Source organism: Corvus brachyrhynchos, unplaced genomic scaffold (genome assembly GCF_000691975.1).
Source record: "Corvus brachyrhynchos isolate BGI_N302 unplaced genomic scaffold, ASM69197v1 scaffold264, whole genome shotgun sequence".
In the NCBI taxonomy this organism is placed as follows: domain Eukaryota; kingdom Metazoa; phylum Chordata; class Aves; order Passeriformes; family Corvidae; genus Corvus; species Corvus brachyrhynchos.
Window position 1 is genome coordinate 573,122 of NW_008237648.1, and position 20,883 is coordinate 594,004.

General features: G+C 37.2%; 1 protein-coding gene across 10 annotated transcripts in view; it reads right to left on the minus strand.

The window, feature by feature from the left end:
• Positions 1 to 20,883, minus strand: part of GOLGA4 (golgin A4) — a 98,223-nt gene that overhangs the window by 22,876 nt on the left and 54,464 nt on the right. For 8 of the 10 annotated variants that reach the window (XM_008631950.2, XM_017732048.1, XM_017732046.1 and 5 more), the window contains 7 exons: positions 18,494 to 18,681; positions 17,429 to 17,512; positions 15,813 to 15,960; positions 8,799 to 8,977; positions 7,639 to 7,770; positions 6,444 to 6,599; positions 235 to 4,313 (listed from right to left, as the gene is read on the minus strand). In XM_008631950.2, coding sequence (XP_008630172.1) covers positions 235 to 4,313; positions 6,444 to 6,599; positions 7,639 to 7,770; positions 8,799 to 8,977; positions 15,813 to 15,960; positions 17,429 to 17,512; positions 18,494 to 18,681 — 4,966 coding nt within the window. The remainder of the gene's footprint in view (positions 1 to 234; positions 4,314 to 6,443; positions 6,600 to 7,638; positions 7,771 to 8,798; positions 8,978 to 15,812; positions 15,961 to 17,428; positions 17,513 to 18,493; positions 18,682 to 20,883) is intronic. The other 2 variants (XM_017732043.1, XM_017732045.1) reach the window with 2 other exon arrangements.

Here is a 20,883-nt window from a genome sequence, read left to right on the forward strand (position 1 = left end):
CGCTTTGACAATGTTGAAAATGACCATCACTGAAACAGATCAGAAATGGTATTACTTTGCCAAAACTCAAACCTCTTTTCTTGCTATTTCTCTAAGTCTATTTAGAAAAATTAAAGAAAAGTATCAGTCATTATTTCCTTGTTACAAACTGAGCTTTAGAAAAGTATTCTTGAGGTTTTAGTGACTAGAGATAAAATACAGAACTGGTAACACAAACAGGAACAAAGAATTTACCTGATTTTCTGCTCCATTTCTTCTAAGGACTCCTTCTTTACTATATCAAGCTCTTGCTGATGTTCCTTTCGCAGAGTACGTATGTCTTTTTGAAGATTATTAACTTCTTTGCGTAGCTTCTGTTTCTCCCCTTCAGTCTCTTCCAGTTTAGTCTGTAAGTCCTTCTGCTGGTTCTGCATATCAACTAGTAACTTCTGCAGCTCCAAAACAGACCTAGCCTTTTCTTCAGCATTTTCCTCAAAAGCTTTAAGACTGTAATTTCTTTCATCCAACTGTTGCTGTAGACATTTTAGCTTTTCTTCGTATCTTAAACTCCTATCTTCCATCTCAATCTTATGCACTTCATTTTTCTTCACTATATTATTTTCTAACTCTTTTATCTTCTGTTCTAAAGACTGACTGAGTTCCTCCTTTTCCTGCATTTTTTTCTGGAGATCTCCAATTATACTCTCCATATCAAGATGTTTTTGTTCTTTAACTTTCAGTTCTTCCCTACTGCTTGCTAAAACACCACCACAACAAGCATGCTCATCCGCTAACAATGAATATTTTTTTGTTTGTTCCTCAAGTTCTTTCCTGAGACTTTTGGTCCTAACCTGCTCTTCCTGATGGCTCTTCTCAACACATTCTAGTTTTTTAAGGAGTTCTTTCTGTTTGTTTTGCAATTCTAGATGAGAGTCATTACTCTCTCGTTGTTCCTTCTCATACTTCTGTAATAATGCATCTTTTTCGGTTAAGCTCCTCTGTAACACCTGCATTTTCTCTTTGTATGTCTGTTGGACATTCTCAAGTAAGTTATTTTTCTCTTGCTCTACAGCAGCTTTTACACTGTCTACTTTTTCTAGCATTTCTTTCTCTAATTCTGTGCAATCTCTTGTTGACCTAATTTTTTTTTCTAAGGTCTCAATTTTGGCTTCTCTCTCCTGCACTTTCTGCTCCAGCTCTCTTAACTGATCCTCTCTATCTTGCTTAAATTGCTGTTTCTTTTCTTCCATCTGAGACAGTAACTGCTTTCTAATAGAACCTATTTTTTGCTCTGCCTTCTTTTTCAGATCAGCCAGCTTAGTGCTGTTCTCTGCATTCAGTCTCTCTTCTAATTCTTTCAGTTCTTCCTCTTTCCTTTTAAGTATCACTGACTTAATTTGATCAAATTCCTTCTCCTTTGCTTCAAAATCAGCTTTCAGTGAACCTATTTGCTTCTCAAGATTAAGCACTTTTTCTTCAGCCTTCTTAAATCTATTTTCCTTTTCAAAAGCCACCTTCTCTGCCTGATGGAGTTGCCGAGCTATCTCTTTTTTCTCTGTGTCTTTTTGTTCATTAGACTTTTTAAGTTCCTCCACCAAGGAATCATTTTCTATAGTTTTCTGAGCAATGTCTTTTTCTAGTTCAGCAATTTTTGCTGCTTGTTTTTTTAACTTTGAGGTTAACTCACTTTCTTCCTTTTCCCTCCTGTTTTGCTTTTGTTCCAATTCACTTTTTAAACTATCAAGATTCCTGCTTTGTTTAGCCAGCTGTTCCTTCAGTTTATTTAGCTCTTCATCTTTTTTATTGGCTTCAATATTGCTTAATTCAAGTTTGCTCTGCAAATCTTTGATAGTATCGTGATTTTGTGTAAACCTGGTTTGTGCTTTCATCTTCCACTCTGACAGCTGGGCTGTGCAATGATCTATCTGATCAAGAGCTGATGCTTTTTCTTGACTCAGCATCTCAACTCTGGATGATAACTCTTCTACTTGATTTAACAACTGCAACCGATCCTCTTGATGTTGTTTGCTTAGCAGAGATATGGCTGCTTCCTTCTCTGTTAAACTTACTGTGCTTTCAAGTCTAACATTAAGATCATTAACTGTTTTGTTGAGAGCAGACACTTCAGATTGCTTTTCCTGGAGTTCTTTCCTCATTGATGTGACAGCATTGATATTTTCAGACAACTCTTTCCTCAGCTGTGTTATGCAAGTTTCTTTCTCTGATGCTGCTTGCTGCTGATGCCCTCCCTCTTTTTGCAATTGTTCCTTTTCTGTAACAAGTCCTTCAATGTCAGCTCTCATGGATATAATTAAATTGTCCTTCTCTTGCAGCTCTAGCATTGACTTTTGCAAAGAAGTAGTAGCAGCAGAATGATGCTCTGTTATTTCTCTAAGTTGAGCTTCTAGTACAGTTATCTGCCTTGTTTTGATTAATATTGCTTCTTTAACTTTTGCAGTTCGGTGTTCACAGTCTGCAATTTTACATGTTATTATGCCAATTTTTTCATTACATTTTTCAATTAATTCATTGCCTTTAGTATGCAATGAAGCTTCAGCATTCTTCCAAGCATCTAACTGGGTTGTAAGTACTCCTGACAACCTTTTAAACTCAGCTTCTTTTAGCCGAATTGCCTCTATTTTTTTCTCATAATTTTCATGATCTTTATACTGAGAAGATTGCACAGTTTGGAGTTTCTCTTCAAGGGTTCTTAGTGTATCAGCCAGCTCAGTGATTGCGGCTTTGTCCTTCTCTTCAACTGCTTTCTGTTTACTGAGCTGTTCCTGAAGTCCTGTCTGTTCTTTCAGGGACTGTTTAAGTTCACTTTCCAATTTTTTCAACTGTGTTTTCAGGTCACTTTCCTTATCTGACAAAGCATTCACCTTAGCCACTGACTGCCTTAGCTGTTCTTGCAAATCCTTCAAGCATGCCTCCCTTCTCACTTGTTCTTCCTTCAGTTGGGTTACTTCTGTTCTGGAGTCCTCCTTTTCAGCACTGAAAATTAAAAGCTTTTGTTTCAGATCTCCAACTTCCTGCTCTTTCTCTTGCAGCTCCATATCATGTTCTTCCCTGAGCTCTTCAACCTGCTGATTAAGTTTCTTTTCCCAACTTTGGATTACATCTTCCAATTTCTGCCTGTAATCCTCAGCAAGACTGTCTAGCTGCTCTTTCTGATTAGATTCCAGTTTTGACACTGCATCATTGATTCCAGATGAGCTGGCATGTGCCATTTCCAAAATTTTAGTATTGAATTCACTCTCTTTCTGACTGAATTCCAACTGCTTGTTTTCAAGCTCTTTTTTAAGTTTAGCTTCCTGCTCAGCAAGTTTATTTTTGAAAGTTTCCTGCATATCTTTTGATTTCTGTTCCATTTTCTCCACTTTCTTCTCCTGATATTTCAGTTTACTTTCATACTCTCCTTGTAAAGCACTAATCCTCTCCTCTGCAGCTAACAGTTTCTGTTTAAGCCCTTCCACTTGCTTGTTCTGTAACTTCTTCATGTGCTCAATTTCATTTTCCTTCTCAGTCAGACTTCTCTTCGTCTCATCAGCCTTTCTTTGGAGATCCTTCAGCTGACATTCATATTGTTGTGTTAGAGTGGTTACTTTCTGTGTATTTTCACTGCTTTGCTCCTCTAGCTTTGCAGACACTTGGACAAGTTCAGCTTCAGATCTTTCTGCAGATTCCTTTAGTTTCCGTTCACGTGCTTTTAACTCCTCCAAATGTCTGTCTTTCTCCTCCAGTGACTGCTTGAGTTTGTTGAGTTCCTCTTTGAGTACCTTCTCAACATCTTGAATAGACATTTCATGCTCTTTTAACATTGCTTCAATCACTTCACTGTGCCGTTTCCTCTCTTCTTCCAATTCTCCTTTCAGTTCTTGCTTTGCTTCACACACTTTACTATTCAATTCTGAGAGCTCTTGTTCTAAATCATGACGAACTTTTAGTGCTTCTGATAGCTCAGAAGACAGTGCTTCTAATTCTGTTTGTTTCACATCAAGTTTTTCTAATGTTTTTTCATTCATCTCTTCTATGTGTGCACAGAAAACTGTTTCTCTCTCTTTCAAAATGGTATGTATCTCTTGTTGTTGCTTTTCTCTTATTTTTTCTATTTCAGTTATTTGTTGTTGCTTTAAAATTTCAAGTTTTTCTGTCCAAAGCTTTTCTTGCTGCTGTTTCACATTCTCCAGTTCTTTATTGTGTTTTTCAACCATATCACTGATTTCCTTACTGTGCTGTTTTTTTTCAGACTCTATGAGAGTACTTAATTCCTCTGACTGCTCTCTGTCATCTTGCGAATACTTTGCAAGAGAGCTTTCCAGTTCAAGAATCCTCTGTTAGAATAAAGTTTTAAAAGAATATGAATATTCAAAAGGTAACAATTTGATTAATTTTTTTAAAATCTTACCAGGTTCACATAACTACAGGTCACTTATTCCATTATTTTTAGTGAATGTCAACTTCTTCTATAAGCCTTTTATTCATCTGGTTTGTTCTCACCTTTGCTTCCATTATGGAGAGTTAGTTATTTAGTAAAAAACTTTCTATTTCACTGCAGTGAAAATAAACACAAAAACTTGAAAATAATGTAACTAATTCAAATAAAGTAAGTCGTGATATTTATGAGAGATATGTTCGCATTTTCTTCCTAAAGTAAAGTACCAACATACAGGATGAAAGATATAGGGAATTTAGGAATAGTATTATGAAGTTTTGTACCTGCTTACTGATTTATCAATAATTCTACCTCCCATGGAAATGCTGCTGAAAAGCTTTGATGCTTCTATGGGCAAAAATTCCAAACTAATATCTGGGAGTGGTGGAATAATGTACAAACTTGCCTTAGCAGATAATACAATGTTACTCAATAGACAAAGCAAAGGACACTTCAAAAATTTAAGCAAATCTTTTTGCTTACTGGGTGGTGCATTCCTCCCTCCTTTTCAGGCCACACTGAGATCTGAGAAATGCTCATTAGGCCTCAGCCTTGAAAAAACAGCACCTGGACTCAGCTCTTCCCAAGCTTATCAGAAACACTGTCTACTCCCAGAAACCGCTGCTAATAAGCTCGTGTTTTCCTTATGAATAGCACTGGAAACTACTTTTCTTGCCTGAATGGCATAACATACCTGCTCTCACACTTTCAAAGAAAGTGCCAAACCAAACTGTGGCCAGGATGGAACATTGTTATGACCAAAGCCCACTCTCTAGCGACCCTGTAAACAGCGGTCCAAAATGAGACCCTTTGAGCTCTCCTGGACTGCAGCAAGCTGTGACGAACAATCTCCCTCTGAGTGGGACACCTCCCAGAGCTAGTGAACGCTCAAGTTTTTTGTACTCAGAGGACTGACAAACAACGGCAAATCCTGGACCAATTCACTCCTTGATACTCAACCCTTCACCCACTGGGGAGATGCAAAGGCATCTGAGGTAAGTATTTCACTTACCTTCGAGGGGAGTTTTTCACAGGTACCTTGCTTGCACTAACTCTTTATGTCTGTGTGCATGCACGTGCACATATGCTATAGCAAAGCGGGGAGAAATACTGCTTTCTTAGATGTTTAAGTATCTTAGATATGTAAGTAAGCTAGACCTGTAAGTAAGGTTAAGTCACAACTTAAGTGGAATGCTGCTAAGTGTTGTTCTTTGCTAAGTTGCTAAGTTTAACTTACAGGTTAGGTTAAATGCCGTTAAATGTTATTCCTCTGCTAAATTGTTAAGGTTAAGTTGTAAACCGAGTTAGGTATAAGGTAAGTGCTACTTCTTTATTAAATTGTTAGGTTTAAGGCATAATTTAAGTTAAAGTACTCTTAAGTTTGAGTGCTGTTAAACTTTTAGGCTGTATTCCCTTTTAGCTTTGCCCTCACTGTCTTTTTGTTTACACGCACCTAAACACACACACACACATACCCCCACACACCCTAGACAGTTCTTGGTTCATTTCTGTTTGATTGCCTGGATTTTGTTTGGTTTTGCTGTTCCTTGTTTTTCCTTACTGTCCTGTAAGTAGTAGAGTGAATCTTGCCAATGAATTTTGTTGTGCTCTCACTTAATATTAAATCTAGCTTTTACTGATACCCTTGCTGCTGATTTTTTTAAGCAATCTCGAACACTCATTTGTAACACTTACTAAAGTATCCTTATAAGCATTTGTAAGGTAGCAGTACCCAGAAATTAAACAGCCTGAAATTTAACTCCTCTGTATAACATACCTAAAAATTAAGTAGATGGATACAAATTCATATCCCACACCATGCTATAAAGTGAATGTATTTCTATATTTTGCCACCTAATCTTATAAAAAACTAGGGGCTGCAGAATAGCACGGCAATACACTAAACTTTTGTCACTTTAATCCCACAAGACCCAATCACAAGAAATCACCACTTGTAAACTTGCCACAGTTAAACACATACTTAAAGGACAACTTGTAAATGCTTAAGTCTTTTGAAATCTTTACTCACAGTTCTACAAGTCTCTACTTCTTGATGCATCTTCTGAACTTTCTTGTCACACTCAGACTGTATGGCTTTCTTCTGCAGCTCTAATTCTTCTAAGGCTAGGGTTTGTTGCTGCTCTTGCTCTTGAAGGGCTTTTAAGCACTTGCTCTGATTTTTTTCCTGCATGAAGAAGTACAACTAAACAATAAACTATAAATATAATCATCCCACTTTCAAGAACATTATGATAGGGTATTTTAAAGCGAGCTAATAGGAGTCATACACTATTCATCTTTATTTTCTACACAAAAACACATGGAGTTTGTATTTGATCTGTGAAAACACAATTGTAATAAATCACTTCCTTTTTTTTTTTTTGGAAAGCATTTGTCTTTGCATGAGAAACGTAATGCAATCAAGCCTTCCATTTTCATTTGTTTACCATTATTAATTGAAAATAACATCTTAGAGGAATAAATTCTGTTCTCCCTTGATTCCACTGCTAATATATTTTTAAGCTTCTGTTTCTTATAATTAAGGAAATAACCTGCAAAACAGGTAGAAAAATATAGTCGGGACAGGACTGTCCAAGACCCTCAGTCCTAGTCACTATCCATCACGGAGGGGCACAAAAACCAATTGATTATTTGAAACAGATAAATATAGACAATATATACACATATGTTACATATATATCCATTATTTAGGCAAAATTACATGATTATCTATAGTGGATTACAGTTCATGAAAAAGCGCAAAGAATTCCAAGAATTCTTCCCAGTCTGATCTTGAATAAAATTCTTTTTCTGAGGTCAAACACTATGAATAGTTAACCCCATTCACATAACACAACACAACCAGACATAACTATATGAACACTTTTAAAACAGCCTAATTTTTTCTACTTCTTTTATTCTAGTTGCTGGGGCTGATTGCCAATGATCCATAGGAAGGTATTAAAAAACAATTTCAAAAAAACAAATAGTTTCCACAAGATACAGTTGTTACTGAGCATTGATAGTGATAAGTTATCATTATTCAGTCTGGATCATTGCAGCTACTTTCTTTTCATGTTGCTGAAGTCTCTGAGGTATTTGACTTTTGGAGAGCACTCCTATCTCTGAGCACAGAAGGACTCTCACTGTGGAACAGTGTTAACCCAAGACTGCTAATCCCAACACACACTTAAAGTCCTTCTACGCATTTTAGGTTTACATACAAGAGCTGCCTTCATCTTCTCCTGGAACACCTTTTCTTGAGCCTGTAATCTCTCATTTAGCTCCTGATCTTTGGTAGCCAGCTCTTTTTGATGGATTTTTTCTAGTTCAGCAACTTGTTCTTCTGAAGACTTCTGTGAATTAAAGTCAGAAAAAACTGACTTAATATTTCAAAATATTAACTAACACTTTGTATTTTTTCTTAGTTAGAAAGCAGTGCAACAGAGAGAAGAAACTGGAACCATCTCTTCTCTCCCTTTGAATAAGTAATGATCACTTGGAGTGCTTAATATTAAGCCCTAACAGTTCTTATTTTCAAGCTTGAAGTTATCCATCTTCATTCTCGAGTCTTTCATAGTTTTACTAGAGGAAACACCACATTTTCTAAAGATTCTTCTACCAAGGCAACTTAGTGTTTTCAGTTCAAACGTGATAATACATTGGAAAAGGAACTTTTTTGTAGCTTTCCCAGTATTCTTATTTCGTGAGCCAGAAAGTCAAGTGGTGATACTCTATGTCGACAGTTATGTACAACCTATATACGTGTTTTATTTAAGAATAATGTACAGCATGTCAGTCATCCCCTTAAAGCATCAGTGTGTTCTCTTAGAAAAATAAATACCATTATAAATGTCAACACAAGAACTGTAACTTAAGGGTGTTCAAATTTACAGCTTTGCAAAGCATGTGAAGTAGTCCAGCAATTCCTACCTGAATACACCAGGTGAAGCAAATTATAGAAACTTTTAACCAGCAAACAACATGGCAACAAGTTCTTAAACATTTACACATACTCAGCTAGGATAATGATTAAAAACTAAAAGTGATTAAAACCCAAGATCCTGGTGGAGATGTGTGAGCTTCCTGCCATTAATCTCTTCTTCTTGACTCTGTTTAAAGTCTCAAGTATACTTTTAATAAATAATTTTATTAAATACTGTGAAGCAAGCAGTAATATTATTTATTTTTACATGCCACTAATGAACTGATTTAAATTGCTGGAGGAAAAAATTCTATGAGGAGTTTTCTATTTTGCATTAAGTAAATCTTTAATCACAGAAAATATTTTTATAGATTTTATTAAATAGCAAAAGCTTTATAACAGAGTTCTGCCATACTGATGTATTTTACAACTATAGCTTAACCGTAATAAAGTTTTTACCTTCATAATCTCTACCACCTCTTGTTTCACTCTGGTTAATTCCCACTGAAGATTTACTCTCTCTTCTTCACTTGCCTTTTCTACTGCTTTAATTTTTTCATCCATTTCTGTCTGCAGTTTTTTCCGGGCTTCCTCTGTCTTTTGGGCAATACTTAGAGCCTTCTCAAGCTCTTCAAAAGCTGCCAAGAAAAAAAAAGTATATAACAATTGAGAAATATCTATGTATTTTGATAGAATTTCACAAATAACAAGAACGAACTTAGGAATCCATCAAGCATTCACATGTTTATTATCTAGAAAGGAAAGAGAACTGACAAATAGATGTGAATTTTTTCCAATACATCCTGTAGCTTATATTTCTTTGCCTAAAATCACTATAAAATGCATAAACCATATTAATGAATGAACTATTAACACTCCTCTTCTGCCTATACGTGCTGAATAACTTTGAAGAATTGAAAAACAGCTGCACAAAGGAAAGGCAATTCACACTAAAACAAGCAGACAGAAACATAAACCAAGAATGACTACTATGCAAGTCAGTTATTAGTGGGTCATGAAAAGTTTCTCCTGAATAGAACACCAATGTATAATACCAGGCACTTTATTTACCTAAGAGTAATTTCAAACTGTAAAACCTAGAGAATCGTTTCTTTAAACTGTGTTTCATGGAGTCCACAGAGATGGCTTTGCTAATTTCATTATCTCACTACTTAGATTCAAATACCAATGTAGTATTTGAGTGTTAAGAAAACTGTCCTGCGCTTCTAATGTCACAAATAAAATGTAAAAATAAAAAAAAATTAAAAGTTAAGATATGCTCCCAGAAAACTTGAATAGCTATAAGTTGTTTCAAAAGGACACTCAAGCTGCAGTGTTGAAATTTATTTACTCTTGCATAGGATTCACAAATCCACTGAAACACATTTTAATTTACAAAATAGAAGCAATAACTCCGTAGTTTCATCTCATGCTAAGGAGAAGTATTCTAACACGCTTTATTCACTTCACAGATGATAATTTAGATGTAAAAAGAAAGCAAATAAATTCCAATATTGTGAGCTCGTTTATTTATTCAATACCCCTAAAACTCACTACAACTGACATCAGAATCCATACAGAATTACACAAGACTAGAGTTCAATCACTATTAGGGAAATCTCGTTTCCTGAATGAATCATGAATGTGGAAAAGCCCTGCTGCATATTAGAAAAATTCCGTCTCAGAACACTCTACTATATGGTTAATACTTTGCATAACAGAATTTTGGCAAAACACCTCTGTAAAATGCAAAATCACAGTGCCAATATCAAGACTAATTTATCAGAGCACAACCCCCTAAAAGTATATTATTCTACTATGCCCTGGACTACTTGGATTCTATTTTGCAAGGAAACAGAACAAAATAATTTTTGAAGTGTTATGCTAAGTTTTCTTCCAATAAATTCTGTCCCCAAAAGAAAATCATAATAGACATACACATCTCCAGTTTTTTTGATTCATCATTAGTTAGTAGGCATTCACAGCAGTTATTGAAATCTTTGCTTTTTTGAAATTATCTTTAATAACATTCAGGCATGTGCTTGAGAAGTGAGTAACAATTTCCATTCCACATCTTTTAATAACATTAAAAACTGAAGATTTTAACCACAGTCTATACTTTTGAGGCAATGCTGCAAATATGTTTTCAAGTAACTTAATTTCATAAAACTGGATTCACCCAAATTCTGACCTTTTACAGAATTTTCCTCTGTTTTCTGAAGAAGCCTTTTTGTGACTACTCACAGCAACAATCATGCTTTAAGGCAAAATGGGGCTGTTATCGACTCTGGCAATATCAAAGCACACCACTGTATCCACTTTTCCACTCCTGGCTCTGCTTAAATGCTAAAACTACTAAAAAAATTAGGAGCACTCAAGATTACTTTAAATAGGAAAACAGTCTAATATATAATACAAACATCCACAAGGCTTATAGCTCCTTATTTTGCACAGTTCTTCACAGGCCTATCAAAGCATTTGCCACCTGCATTCTGCAGGACTCAAGTTCTGCCCCCTTGCCACACTGGGTACAACTTGATTAGGAATACAGCCTGCAGAACTGTGTTTGGAGAATGTTAGTGACTTCCCTGATGCTCCTCTCAGTCCTAACAAAAGCAGACCAAGTAAATCTGGCCAAGTCCTTCAGGATTACAGCATCATAGATATCTTTTTCCAAAACAAAAAACAAACAAACAAACAAAAAAACCTGAACAAGCAAACAAAAAAATCAAACCAAAAAAAACCCCACCCTATGGACCTTTGCAAAGTACAGGTTGAAATTAAAGTCTGCAAGTAGAACATTAAGTTATTAATCTTTTCCATACACATTTTCTGGTTCTTGTTCTGAGCATCATGTACTTTATTTTCATTTGAGAAACATGTTACTTCTGCAAAAGGAAAGAGAATACATTTGCCATAGCCCACAGATCAGTCAAAGAGAAGATCCAGGTTCACACAAGAATTGACTACTGATACGGAATTGCTGAGCCACATGCAGTACAAAAGCTGCATCACCATGACCACAAGCAGGATGCCATTACAAAAAACAGACAAAAGCTGATGGTTAGAAAGCCAAAGAGGGTATGAAAGCACAAAGAAGCAATACTTCACAGAAACACACTTAGCTCTCTAAAAGTTAAATTATATGCATCTCAGGCACATTTAGCCCTTAAGCAAAACAAAGTATTTTCATTCAAAGTAGTTAATTCTAGAGTAGCTGGACACAACCAAGTTTCAAACCAGCAGAGGGCTAAACTATCATTAAGCAGACAGAATGTGGTCTCTATTATCACTTTTATTTTTAATCTGTGAGGGATTTTAATTCTACCATGTATAAAAGCATGAAATAAAGTCCATGTTTTTATTTAAATATACCTATTCTGAATGCAGAGAGTAAAGGCACTGCCTCTGCACTCTTCTCCAGCTTGGATAACTTTGTTCAGGGAAGGTCTTTCAACCAAGTATTGGCTGAATGAAGTCTTACAAAGGCACATTAGCAAATCAGAAATAAAAACAAGTACACCAACAGAGTCTCAGGTGAGTCTTGCAAAACCCCATTCATGTGACAAAGACAGACAAACTGGAAACTCTCCTGTGCAGTATGTGTTATAAACATATATTGTAATACTGGCTTCTCGCAAGTATTAAGGTAGGTATTATATAATGTTAGAAATGCTTTTGCTGTGTGGATGTAGTTTTCTTTCTTTATAGCAAGAATATTAGCAAGTGTGAGCAAGTAAGATAACCTCCAAGCAACAGAGGATGAGGCCTGAAAAGCTGCTGATCAACACTTTGTCCAGAGAACAAAGGGGCCCAAAGGCTGCTCTGCCCAGAGAACAGGGGGGCCAGGGGGCCCAGAGCCGCTATCACTGCTCTGCCCGTGGGGGGCAAAGAGGCCCAAAGCTGCAATCAGCCCTGACTGCCTGGAGAATTGAGAGGTCCACTCTACTATCAACTCTCACCTAGCGAGCCCAAGCCCAAGAATCAAAAGAAATAAAACCACAAGGCAGAAGAATACGCATGCTCTAAAAAGGCAGAATCAAGGAGTGGCCATGCAGAACAGCTCCTGGAAAAGTTTGAATACGCATAAAGAACAGACAGTAAAAATGGTATAAAAAGGACTATCCTCGAGAATCAGGTGTGCCCTTGGCAGAGCGCCAAGGCACCCGGCCATTACCTCTTTGCTTTATTTTATGTGTCTCTTACTGTCTTTATATTAAACCCTTTAAATTCTCACAGGAGAGTGGACCTCGTTTTTCACAGTATGTAAATCCCAAAACATGAGTCTGAGCAGAGTTTAAGAAGTGCAAGGTTTCCAAACCTGGTTTTTATAAAACGTGTGCTGGAGAGCTGACTACGTTACCTACGCCACTCCAAAGTACCAATCTCGGTTCCCTTCACCTTGCCCCTCCCAGCCAGAGTAACACCCAGGTACGCTGCAAAGCCTTCTCACTTCCTTTGCCAGCGCTGCACACCTTTTCTCTTCGCCTACAGTGCCTCCTAGTGCTAAAAATTGTGAAGGAAGCAAAGCAGCTTTCTAAACCGGCTGGCAAAGGAGGGGATTACACGTTCAGTTTCTGAGGGCTGAGAGCAGGCATCGTGTCCAAATTAAAAAAAAAAAAAGGTTTAAAAAAAAAAAGGTTGAAATCATTTCCTATAGCTGATTTGTGCATGTAGGCAGGATTTTAAATGCACAGTCCAAGCCTTTTTTCTCACTGAAGAAAGGTGCAAAGCATATGTTAATTAAGCTTGCAAAAGAAACGCTACCTACAAATCGGATTTGATTTCTAGAGACTTTACTCTTAGATTATAAATAAGTCAGTATTCCGCATCCTGGGAAGTCATAAAGTACTTATGCTAGGTAATCTCAGGAGAAACAAACTTAAGTTTACCTGGAAATTTACAAATACTAAAAAGATCTTTGCTGAAGTAAAAAAACCCCGTGTTGCAGTTACCTCAAGGAGAAGTGCCTGAGAAGCACAGAATTTACTTTTTAGAACCCAGTTCAAGTACCCAATGTGTGATGTAAAAAAACCAGAGCCCTTACCCCAGTCCTGTTCATACAAGGCTTGGGAAAGGCACCATGATTCACTTATTGGCACGTGTGGATGCACAAAAACAAGATGCTCTGTGAGATTTCAACATAATGTACCTCTAACTACAAAAAAAAAAGAACTTCATCTGGGAGACCAAGTTACAGTTTACACAACACAACAAAAAATAAGCATACATACGTTTTCACTATTTCATTACACAAAAATGCACTCACATTAAATCAAACACTGGAGCAATTCACTAAAGTCCTGATTTACAAAGAAAAATGCCAGAGATGTAGTAGGCAAGTAGGCAAGATGACATGGAAAACTATACCACTTTTTAGTCTCTGAGCAGCACTACAGAAGTAAATTTCAAGTGTATTATGCTTATCCTTATTTTGCTATAACATAAATGAAATTAACATTTCTACTCCATCACATGAAATAAATTCTTCACCAAACCATGATACAGAAAAAGATGTCTAGAATTTAACAGTGTAGATGCAGTTCTGTGACATGTGGTCTGTGATGATCCAAGTAGAGCAGGGAGGTTGGACCAGATGACACACTGTGGTCCCTTCCAACCTTACCCATTCTGCGGTTCTGTGAAAGTCACCTCACATTAACTATCCAAAAACCAGAACTTTAAATGTTGACCTAAAATACATGAAATTGCCCAATTCATAAAACCATTACAACTCAAAGGTTGTGGCCTAAAAAGCAATTTCAGGCTTTCCCAGTATGAAAGGCGGTTTTCTCAAATAATTTAGTTCACCTGTACTGAACCACACTAACATTGCAGATTACAACATTTTTGGAATGTATTAAGGCAAGGATGTAGTAGAAAAATCTAATATAGGTCACCTTACAATTCTGTCTTAAAAGCAGTGTTAACTAATTTCCCAAGGGTTCCAACACACATATATGCATGCTTAAAAGACTATAATAAATGCAAAGGTAAAGTTGATATTTATGCACTGTAAAGTCAACAAAAGTACTTAAAAGTTTTGTTTAAAAAAGAGCACATTTAACACACAAATCTCCCCCTAGAAAAGTGTAGTGTACTCAACACATTACTCATTCAAATTAAATTACTTCTCATTACAACAAAAAGTTATTACAACAAAAAGTTTTCCAGTTGTCTACAGAATCATCTCTAACCTCATTTCAGCTTCTGGCTAGGCAAACTGGAAGAAATTACTGTATTAAGCAGTGTGTGCTTACTACATTACTACATTATACATTACATTATACATACTACAATAATAATTCATAATTGTTTCTGTTGCCTCAAAAAACAGTATTGTAAACCACTAGGACAATAACTTCATATCTACAGAAGTACTAGAAGATTCCTCAGGTTCTTTTCTTAATCATGAAGAGCTTCCTGTCTCCCCAGTACCAAACAAAATACAACTTTAGCAGGACTGACTGACTTCTGAAGCATGAATTTCCAGAACTTAAGTGCAAACGTGCAACCTTGAAAGGGTAGGAGAGGAAGGCACCTAATCAAAATGTTTGTTACTTCCACAAGATGGATGTTCTAGCTGCTTTTCTGCATTACAGCAGAATGATCTATCCAAATTAATCTTTAAAATTGCAAGTTCTAATCTAAATCTACATAGATTTAAAATAAACCACTATGAACTGTAATGTTTGAACTTCTCATTGCTTTTTAGAGAAAGAAAATGTGTAATATTTTATTCAAAGTAACACCTGAGCTTCTGCCAAAAGCTTCTTTACATGCCCATGAGAACAAATTAAATTATTCTAAAAGAATTTTGATGTAGTACAAAACAATTTCACTGTTTAAAAAACAATGGTTTAACTTCATTTCAAGCAAAAGGAGAACTGCAAGCACATATAATGTTATCTAATTTCCATAAAAAGCAAACTACATCATGTAACAGTTACATAAATGTTCCTCTTGTTACAAGCCTGAAGCAAAAGGAATCATCACTGCTTCTGATTTCACTTAAATCAGAAATGCTTCCATTAAAATTATTGAAATAAAATGCTTATTATGGTTATAACATTTTTACTTCTTCACAAACTCTTATACACTCATTGCTTTGTTTTCTGTGAGAATTACTTGGGGCATTATAATGACAATTTATAGGTAGTTGCAAGTTTCTCTTCTTAAGTTAGACCAGAAGAAGACTCCATCAATCTTTTGTCCTACAAACAGGGAAGTACAGTTGTCTTTCAGAAGTTTCCTTCCTAACTCCAGTTTTATTGGTAGCAGAAAAATCAGTCAAAAACACCCCTAAACTCTGCTGTCCAGAAGTGAAGTTAGTAATGATGGTAGCACGGGTGATATGTAGAATAGAAAAAAGAGCATTTCTTAATATCTATTCCAAACAACAACTGTTGAAAAAGACCACACAAGCTTTCTGATACATAAATGTGAAAGCCAACAATCTATGTATTTTCTTACCAGCTCTTTCAGATTTTTCCTTCTGTTCTTTTAATTCCTCGCCTTTTGTAGTTATTTGTTTGATTCGAGCACGCAGTTGGGCTACCTCCTCCTCCTTCATTTCCAATGTTTCATGCATTTGTCGCTTTGTCTCCGCAATTACCATGCCCTATGGAAAAGGTTCTTGTGATAAAAGGCTAGCAAATAAATAAGACATATACCTGAAACAATTTCAAACCAGGGCACAATCCTTGTCAGGAATAAACTGTAGTCTGCTACTAGAAGATCAGAGATCATGGGATTTTTCTATGTCAGAAAACAGAAAATGCTAACAAAAAGAAGATAAGAATAGGGATTATTTTTAAGAGTATCCAGAATTTATCTAGTGGTGAAAAGAACTCCAGCAACCATGGACCATCCAAAAACTTCCTCCTTCTACTACAGACACTCTCCTTTGAAACATATTCTGTAAACAAACCCAAACTAAAAGCATTGTAGAGCGTGTACTTCTCCTTTGAGAATATGCCATACAATGTTAGTCATGTCGCTTATGACACCACCACAAGTTACTCCAGGTACCAAGACCATGATTAAAAAAACTTTTAAGGAGCTAAAAACTGAGAAACTCTTCATTTTCTATTGAAAGTACAGTTACTTCACTGGTTATTTTTAAATTAATTTAAATGTATCTCATCCTCATTTGTGTTTGGAGCTTTTTTGTTCGTTTTAGAGTTGGCATCAAGTAGTGTATTCAATATATCTGCTTCATCCTAAATAATATCATGTTGCAGTATTAAGTATAGCCTAACAGACTTACACTTTATGGTATATATACAATTAAATTCTCAAGCAGCTTAAATTATTTGTTTATTGAAACATAGACCAAACCATCAGACCACTAAAACCAGCTTCTAATACCAAGAAGACAGATATTTTGTGTTTTAAACAATCTTCCTCAAAACCTACAGCTTCGTTTACTGTAGGAACCCAGAGTGCTGAGAATATTTCTCTGCCTGTTTTTTAGGGGTTTTTACCCCCCTGAACAACACTGTTTTAGCTTCAAACCTTGGGAAAAATTACCTACAGTCAGACAACAACTAGAAAATACAGTGGTGTGAATTAGGTGATAGACTACTATGTAAGATTGTCACAGGGTGAAAATTTTAGAGGTTTTAGGCTTCTCTTTGTAGTAAATAGATAAGAGTAAAAAATATCAAAATGGAGGATTGTTGTTGTTCTCTAAACCTTCTTCTCCTTCTTCTACTACTCCATATTCTGCAGTAAAAGTGGTTTGGAATGATTGGATAGAAAATTCTGCAGTTCCTAGTCCTGTTACTGAATAATTGGTAAGAAAGTGAAAATAACGTACGTTTTTAGTAACTATTGGTTAAAATATCTTTAAAAGGCTGTGCAAATCTTGGTAATTAGTCTCACTCCTACTTTTCCTCCTTCTATGCTGTACCTGGGTCACACTAGTGGCTCTGTTCCTCTGATAAGACTTAATAAACAACTATCTGGAAGCATTGAAACTAAAGAAAAAGTCTCCGTTTATCTTTGAAACTCCTTGCAAGGACTTTCGGCAAATTCTCTCCCATCAGGAGAGACTTGATTTATGGCACAGTAAAGTGTCAGTTTACCTTGTCTTGTTCTAGCTGTTCAATCAAATTCTTTGCATCACGTAGCTGCGTAATCAGTTTAGTCTTCTCAGCCATGTGAAGGTCCTAAAAAAAGATCCCAACCACAAGTTGGTTGACAAACAGCTTAGCTTTGGCTCTTACCCTGTACTATGCCTTGGAGGAAGAACACAGAACACAATCCAGGGAAACTGAAGTGGGCAGTTTTAAATTATTTTTGTATCTCCCAGAGGTAGGCTGCCTTATGGCTTCTGTAGCAATTCAGAGATCTGAAGGCTTTGTTAGACCCTCCACACATGAAGGTCTGAGTTGCTAAAGTAAAACAAGAAATCTGTCTAAGATTTCTGCTCTCTTACGTGCATCTTGGCTTACAAGAGGATCTCAGCAATGCAACACAAATGATTGTTACTAGCCTTGTTCTAGAAGATGTCCTTAAAGTACTCAAGTCTTTCAGAGCTTTTCCAAACCAGGCTAAGTGCTCAGAGATTAAGACAGAGATGGGAATCTGATCTCTGTAACTGAAGTTAAGTATAGCTATACTTAGCACATTTTCAGGTTTCATTACTATTAGCCACCTTACTTATGCTCCACACTCAGCATTAATGGCCTTAAAAGGAAAATTGAGCAAAGTATTAATTTACTAGCTTTGGGATTGCACTTGTGTTCACCATATAGTGATCTCCACTGCTCTGCCTTTCTTTTTTTTCTGTTAATTTATATAATTAATGCCTCGTTCACTATGTCTTAAAGTTTTAGCTCTGCTCCACTTTTCTCACTTTACCTTCTGTCTTCTGTGCTAAGACCGTCTTTTTCTCATCCCAATTTCCCACAACTACTTATTTCTGATACCATTCTGATGGTTATTTGTACAGTAAGGTTTCATACGCTACTTCACCACTCTAGAATAATTGCTCAGTGTATTAATTCCAGGAGGGTTTTGCACCTTTATCTCCAAAAGAGTACAGGGACAGTTTGTTTAATCGTCTGCCCTATTAATAAACTTTGGAAATACTGGAGTTCTTACCATATTTTCACAGTTACCCATAAAGCTAAGAGCATTTTCCATACCTTCATTTTCTCCAGTTCTTGAAGCCTCTCTTCTAACTGTTCTTGAAGTGCCTCTTTCTCATTGGTTAATTGGGCACAGCGCTCCTTATGTGACTGAATAGACTCCTTACAACTTTGTATCAAGTTCTCTTGGCGCTTCACCCTCTGATTAAGAGTTTCCAGTGTTTTAACAGAATCTTCGTTACCCTCTATAAGACAACATACCAATATTATCATATGCACACCATTTCCAAAATGCAGATCGACATTCATCAGTCACAATGCAGTGGACTCATAGGTCTCTAAAGAAAGTGTGAAGTCTGCAAAACCTCCTAGTACCTATAGTAAGTGCCAGACACACGCTACACATACACAGAATAGTAAACATAGTCTTTCACACCAAATTAGCTTACAAAACCCCAGTTACTTTATCAGCTTCAAAACCAAGCTATTAATCAACAAGGTTTTTTATGTAATTAAAAAGTTGTCATGATTTTTATAAACCTGCCTGCTGCTACTAACAGAATATGCACAAGTAGGAAAAAATGTGAAGCAAAGCAAATCACACCTCTCAAGTGCCACACACACAGATTATTGTTTTCCCAAGGCTGGGTATGACATTAGTTCTAAAATATCCAGGCTGGCAATACTGCATTCAGTAGGATAAAGGTTATACTTAGCATCTTTCTGAGTTGTACTCATAGAATCATAGAATGGTTTGGGCTGGAAGGGACCTTAAAGATCATCTAGTTCCAACCTCTGCCATAGGCCAGGACACCTCACACTAGAACAAGTTGCTCACAGCTCCATCCAGCCTGGCCTTTAACGTTTCCAGGGATGGGGGAGCCACAACTTCTCTGGGCAACCTGTTTCAGTGCCTCACCACCCTCACAGTAAAGACTTTTTTCTAATGTCTATAATTTAAACATACTCCCTTTCAGTTTGAATCACTCTGCATAACTAGCACATTTGGTAGTATTTTACTGTGTGCTTCTGCTCTGATGCCCTGAAGGCTGCAACAGTATTTGGCATTGTACTGGATTTGCATGGCCAAGCTTCAGTAGTGGGAAGGGAGCAGCAGGGGTGGCTTCTGCAAGGAGCTGCCAGCAGCTTTCTTTGTGTCCTGAAGAGCCAACCCCTGGCAAAACTCCAAAGACGTATGTGCCACTGGTCAGGGCTGGGCCAATTAGAAATGGGGGTAATGCTTCTGTGGTAACAAATTTAAGAAGAAAGAAAAACATGTTATTGCACAGCTATAATTGCGGCCAAAAAAGAGCAGAGTAAGAATATGTGAGGGGAACAACTCTGCAGACACGAAGGTCTGTGGCAAAGGAGTGGAGGGAGGTGCTCCAGGCACCAGAGCTGAGATTACCCTGCCGCCTGTGGTGCAGATCATGGTGAAGCAGCTGTGCCCCTGCAGTTCATGGAGGACCAAGGGGACGCAGAGATCCACCCACAGTTCGTGGAGGAGCCCATGCCAGAGCAGGTGGATGCCTGAGAGGAGAATATGACCCTGTGGGAGGCCCATGGAGAGAGGAGCTCACCCTGGAGCAGCCTGTCCTTAAAGGACTGCACCCCATGGAAGAGTGACGCATGCTGCAGCAGTTGGGGGAGGACTGTTGCCTGTGGGATGGGCTCACACGGCAGAGTTGCTGCTTGTGAGATGGACTCACACAGGAGAAGTTCATGGAGAAGTGTCTCCTGCGGGAGGGACCCCATGGTGGAGCAGCGGAACTACTCCCTGTGTAGCAGGAGAAACCACGGGTGATGAACTGACCATAACCCTCATTCCCTGTCTCCCTGCCCCACTGGGGAAGGACGTAGAGCTAGGAAGCAGAGAGAGGTGCCACAAAGGTGTTGTTTTATTTTACTTCTCATTATCCTGCTCTGATGTTATTAGTAATAAATTCACTTCATATCTCTAATTCGAGCCTGTTTTGGCCCTGACAGTATTCAGTGAGTAATCTCTCCCAGGCCTTATCTCAACTCATCAATTTAAATTCTTTAAATTTTCTCTCCTCTGTCCAGCTGTGGAGGAGAGTGAGAGAGCTGCTTTGGTAGATGCCTGGCACACTATAGTCCAGAAGCAGACTCAGACACAGAAAACATCTTGAAACACGATTTTTCATTATTGACTAAGCAATACAAAAATCATGGCACTAGATAACAACACCTCTCACCTAACACTTCATATCATCCCTACACACAAAAACCATAGCAGATGCTGAACAAGTATGACTTCAAGATGCATGTTTGCCTCTGTCTTAACCTACCTTTTATGAAGGGTACCAATGAAAGACACTTTTATTATATATCAACATTATAACATCCCTTTCTCAGTAATCAAATATACACAGCACTGAGAACCCCATTAATTTAAACAACCTCCTGACGTGAGGAACAGTTAGGTT